We start from the raw sequence: 6,000 nt of genomic DNA on the forward strand, positions 1-6,000 counted from the left end.
CCTTTCGCTGCATCCGTGGGGTTATTATAGATGGATGTTTCGCCGTCGATGGTGACTATCAGCCTCGCAGGGTACAGTATACCATTACGGACATCCGCGTCCCACAATTTCTTCTTGATGTCGGTATAACCGGCGCGCTGCTTTTTAATTTCCACGGGTAGATCCTGGAATGCGTGAAGCGGCCTTCCTCCCCATGTCAGCTTCTTTTTCTTCCCCGCGGCTCTCAAGATGTCCTGCCTGTCGTTCCATCTCAGCAGCCGTATAATGTACGGGCGAGGAGGTGCCGATGGGTCTGGTCTGGGTCGGAGAGTCCGATGGTGCCTTTCTACCTCTGGTACCTGGTCAGTGTCCTTTAAATCCAGGATGTATCTCAGAATGCCATTAATCATATTATTCGGGTCACCGGCTTCCTCTCCCTCTTTCAGGCCGACCAATACGATGTTATTTCTCTTGCTCTGCGCTTCCATGTAGGTTAATTTGGTTTTCAAGTAGTCCACGTCTCCCGTCAGGTCTTTCAAAGTTTTGCCGTCTACGGCCATCTGGTCTTCTACCGCTCCGATACGGTTCTCCGCGTTGGATATTCTTTGCAGAATAGCCCGTGTGTCCTTCTTTACTCCGTTGATCGATTCACTGAGCTCATCAAACCTTAGCTGGAATGAATCTTTGATGATAGATACCTCCGCAATTAGGTGCGACGCCCAAGCAGGTGTATCTTTGTCAGACATAATTTGTTTGGCAGAACGCCAATCGATTTCACGTTTCTTAGACAACAGTCTTGTCTCTGCACGGTTGCCAGGACGTGTCATTCACACATCTAGTGTATTGAAACCTTTTCCTGAAGTTGCGCGGATTTTTCTTTCTTTAGAGGTGAAATAATAACTTAATTGGTCTGTCACTTACGAGAGCGAACTACCGTGCCATACCGCCGTAGTCACGTGAGAGCCCCCCCCATGTGGTTGAATGACACCCACTTCAGACTCATGAAAAAGGGGAACCAAGGACATATGCTGGCTAATATCAAAGGGTGCCTGGGAGTCGGAAAGTACTGGAGAGGAAGTGGCGCTACATCTAGCGTCACCACACTCCAACTCTAGTTTCCTCATCGCCAATTGAAATTCCCTATCAGCCGCCTTCTCCTCTTTGTCCCTCTCTCTGTCTCTCTCTCTGTTTCTGTCCTGCCTGTCTCTCTCCTCCTTTCTCTCTTCCCAGTCTCTCTCCTCCTTTCTCTCTTCTCTGTCTCTCTCCTCCTTCCTCTCTTCTCTATCCTCCCTGCGCAAAGCCGCCCTCTCCTCTAGACAGGCTAAACGCAGCTCAGCGCTCAGTGCGCTCAACTCACCAGCAGAAGTAACACTAGTATGTTCTGAACCTAGTGCAGAGTCAACACCATCAAGATCCGACACACCAACATCCTGATCACAAACCTCCATAGCTCTACTCTCTACCACAGAATACAGTTATGAAAGAAAGTACACTCCCGTAGCAACATACAATACTACCCAACAAATCAGACTTCAATAAGCCCTACAAAATAGCCACTCACCTATAGTACTCAATAATGTCCGTGTGCAACACTTAACAGCCACATTATGCAGTATGACAACCTAACCAATTCGATTTAATGTCCACATCTAACATTCATGAAAATAATAAATGTTGGTTCTAACCACCTAACTAGGATCACCTGGGTAACACTAACTACCCGACTAAACTACTCCCCTAGCGGGATGAGGACTACACATATCTTCAGCCGCTTACCGATTTCATTCCACGCTCCACCGAAATAGACGACGCGTGCCCCCCTCCCCCTAACCAAGCAGGTGATCCACCCTTTACCTATGTGGAAAAGAATTTAATGGTTAAGAGCATAACTTACAAAAACGGTTTACAACAGTCAAGTGTGCAGCACGGAAATATGGATATATAATAATATAACTTACCAATATAACTGACAGCTGCCCTACCTCGTCGTAGGAGGAGCAGACGTGATTGATTTGTTCAAGGTACTTTTAGAAGCAGACCTGATTGATTGGTTCACCATGTATGAACACTGGACTATGATCCCCCACTGACCAGTGCAATCTCAGTTTTTTTTTCTTCACATTTAAAGGCCTCTATAGCTTAAGGCTCTGTCATAAAAGCTAATGCACACAGTTATATTAAAGGGGATCTATTGTGAAAATAGCATTTTCCTGTGTTTTTACAGAATGAGGTTCTCCCATAACTGAGGAAAGTAAAATATTTGCCTTTTCTGCAGTTCAGCTGTGACAAGAACCCTTCCTCTTGAAACAAGCCATTCAGAAATACAGCCACAATCGCCGTAGTTAGTAAGACCTTGTATGTGTAAAGATATCTTAACTATGTGTACAAGATGGTGGATTGCTTGTAAATCTTCTCTTTTCTACCTAAAGTTTAACCTAAAATATGTTTCTGTAAGATTGCTATGCTATTGCTGTATCTTGAGTCATATTTGATCTGCAACCTTTAGCATGAAAGCTTGATCTGAATTTCGTTAGATGGTACAGGCTTGTTGTGATGGATCACGGTTTATGTGGGTTTGAGTTTTCTCTGGTGTGCTGTCAATCACCAGACACCAGTTATTTTTGGTTTTCTCATGTGAGCTGTCAATCACCAGACACCAGTTAATTGCCATGCGGCATGGCAGGTGTGTGCTTGATTGCCAACTGATTGGTTCATTTCATGTTTGCCCTCAATAGTAGAGGAGTGTCTCAAGGTCATGTTCTCGTGTTTTCTCTGTATGTAGTGCTTTTGGTGCACCAGTGGTTCACTCGTTACAGGCACAGAAACAGTCAATTAAGAACAGGACTGAAACAGAGGGGTACAATTATTAAGGCCACATTCACACGGAGACGGAACCGATCTTTTTCGTTTTCATTTCAAAAAAGGTTCCGTAAACACGAAATCGTCTCAAGAAATATGTGCGTCCAAACGAACCTGAACCGATGACGCAATAGCCCACCTCTCCCTTAACCCGGATGCGCTAACCCAGCCAACAACATCAACAATAATGGCGCCGTACAGGGTGCGTGTATCACTTCCGCAACGGATTTGATTTCCGGGGTTGGCCTGATTGGCCGCGACGGCCACGTGACACGCCGCGGCCCCGCCCCGCGGCAGCGGCCGAGGCGGCAACGCCAGAGGCTGCTGTGTTTCACTGCCGCTTTCCCACTTCAACGCCGCAGCAGCATTGTCGCGCCTAGCACAGTCTCTAACAGTAACAGTAAGAAGCATTAATGTTGCTGAATTAAGTTGCTGAATGAATAAGTTAAACGTGTCAATTCAGCAGTCAAAGTGTACTGTATAAATCTAACTTCATTAGACGGCCGACGTACGGCTCTCTTGTCCATTAATGGATATATAATGGATATTTTATTTATCTGCCACCGTGGTGTAATGGTTAGTCCTCATACCTCTCATGCGGACGACCCCTGTTCGAATCCCCCCTTAGGCCCTCTTTCGAAGTTGGTTAAGGTTAGAGTTTGGAATCAGGGCTGGTGGTCTAAAATTTTCAATCAATCAATCAATCAATCAATCGGGGAACATAGGACCCGCGGAACATAGGACCCGGGGAATATAGACATGCTCCCCTACCATGCATCATTGGTTCAGGAAAGATGCGTACTGGCTTGTAGAGACTCCCAGAACGCGGTTCCGTGTGGACGAAACGTGCAAACGATAAAATACTTTGGCGGATACACCCAAACTCGTCTCCGTGTGGACATGGCCTTAAAGGCTGCTAGAATGCATAATTTCTTCTTTTTTTCTTTTTTTTTAAGAAAACTTAAGACATGTTTAGAACTCAAATACCTATATAACTTAGTAATATTTTATTACTAAAATATGTTTAACTGGCTGTCAATGAATCCAGGAGTCTTGATATTGATAAAGGAGAACAATAAGGTACTGTAGGCTATAGCCTACTACTACGGGATGGAAATGCAGGTGTCATAGCAGCACAGAGAAGGGGAGGTACAGGCTGGGTAATATAAGTGACAGTAAAATATAGAGAATACAATGGAAGGTAAAGAACAAGATAAAATATGAATAAAATAAAATAAAAAGTAAAGGTCTGATCAGCTGGGCAGATGAGATGTATATTCAGGTGATTTGTGGTGTGTTGGGGGGGGGGGGGGTTGGGGTGAAGTATATGGCTGAATGTGCTCCTCATCTTAGCTAGCTCCTCATAGAGGGGGTGGAAGGGGTTCTCCAGGATATTATCCAGCTTCTTTCTCATCCTCCTCTCCAGAACCACCTATAGTTTGTCCAATTTGCCTCCCACTATGGAGTTTGTTAGTGTCTTGAGTTGAGCATACCACGGCGAAGAAGAGGACGCTGGCTACAAACTGGTACTGCAGCAGCCTATTGTACACGTTGAAGGACCACTCTCCTGAGGAAGAACAGCTTGCGCTGTCTCTTCCTGTAGAGTGTTGTCTGACCAGTACAGTGTATTGTTCAAGTGTACTCCCAGGAACTTGTACTGTATGTCTCCATCTCTACCTCATCCCTTGTGATAGTGATGGGAGTTGGGGGCCTTTGTCCACCACCAGCTCCTTGGTCTTGCTGATGTACTCCTCCTCGTTGTTGTCTGTGATGTAACTAACAATGGATGAGTCATTGCAGAAGTACTACAGTATACTCAGATTGTCACCTCTCTGTTTCAGAGTCCCAAGCTGGAGCCGCTGAAAGAGGACACACTGGCCAGCACATACAAATCTGTGAGTCAGCAGTTGATTGATTGATTGGTTGAATACAAAACATTTTAAAAATAAAAACATGCAACATTTTAAACAAACTTAGATAAAATGAAGGATATACACAATAAAGCAATTTCTGAGCAGTATCTTTTTTTTTATTATAAAACGGGTAGTTCAAATCAAGCAATATGATTGGTTCATAGCCATGGTATAATAAGCGTATATCAACAGCTAAAAAAAACGTAGCCTTGTTAATTAAATGTGACACTCTGATCTACGGAGGAGACTGGGGCTGACGCGTGCAGATTGGGGAATCCCTTGCGTCACGGCACGCACATATGCCCATATATGGACCAAAAGAGGTTAAAAATGTCCATTTGCGTCATCTGAATCAGACAGATAAAGCAATGGTTTTGTCCAGATTATTTGATTATTGACATTTTCACTAAATGTATTAATCTAGCTACTAACTGGGGATACTGATAAATTACAGATAAAGGAATATAGCCGGATGATCCCAGTCCTGTCGCAGCTGGTCAATTTCCAAAAATTTCCAAACAGCCGTTATTTGGACGAACTGACTAAATGTCTAAATCTAAATTGGTACTGTTGTAGAAAATGTTCTTTGTAACAGTAAAATAATGGTATAATGTATACCAGGGGTCAGCAACCTTTTTGACATGGAGTGCCTGTTTGAAATATAGTTGTAACTAGTGTGCCTCAACAATATTCCATGCATCGTAATTTTTTTTTCTCATAATCAGGTCTTTTTAATGATAATTTTTACATTATTACATCATTATTGTTATTGTTATTATTAACAATATTATTATGATGGTTGTATCAACCCTAAATCTGAGTTGGGGGGGGGAATGCAATGCAGACAAACAGCTGCATACAGTGCGACCATTTCACTCACATTTGCCCATTCATTTTTGGACACATCACACACCATCGGTGTGTGTACTGTACGTGTGCTGTCATAGCTCCACCTACATGCCTAATGGAGAACACCAGGAGAACACCAGGATGTGAATGGAGGGTGAATGTGAGGTATATCGTGTAAATACGTTTTGATTGATCGCAAGACTACACTGTAAAAAAATAAATAATAATAACTTAAAAACTTAAAAATAGAACTTAAAAATATTAAGTTCAGTTACTGTGCATTAAGGTTTTCAGTATTCAATCCATAATAAGTTAACAGAAAAATAAGTACACAACCACTTGTCTTAGAGAATGGCAATATTCTTTCGGAGTTGGTTATGCCTTATGGTTAAGGTTAGGC

The 6,000-nt window shown here is 43.2% G+C and overlaps 1 protein-coding gene across 1 annotated transcript in view; it reads left to right on the forward strand.

The window, feature by feature from the left end:
* The window catches only part of necab3 (N-terminal EF-hand calcium binding protein 3), a 156,665-nt gene that overhangs the window by 131,819 nt on the left and 18,846 nt on the right, over nt 1-6,000 (forward strand). Inside the window, exon 9 of the mRNA XM_084316175.1 lies at nt 4,680-4,733. Coding sequence (XP_084172301.1) covers nt 4,680-4,733 — 54 coding nt within the window. The remainder of the gene's footprint in view (nt 1-4,679; nt 4,734-6,000) is intronic.

Source organism: Notolepis coatsorum (assembly GCF_963971535.1).
Source record: "Notolepis coatsorum genome assembly, chromosome: 6".
NCBI classification, from domain to species: domain Eukaryota; kingdom Metazoa; phylum Chordata; class Actinopteri; order Aulopiformes; family Paralepididae; genus Notolepis; species Notolepis coatsorum.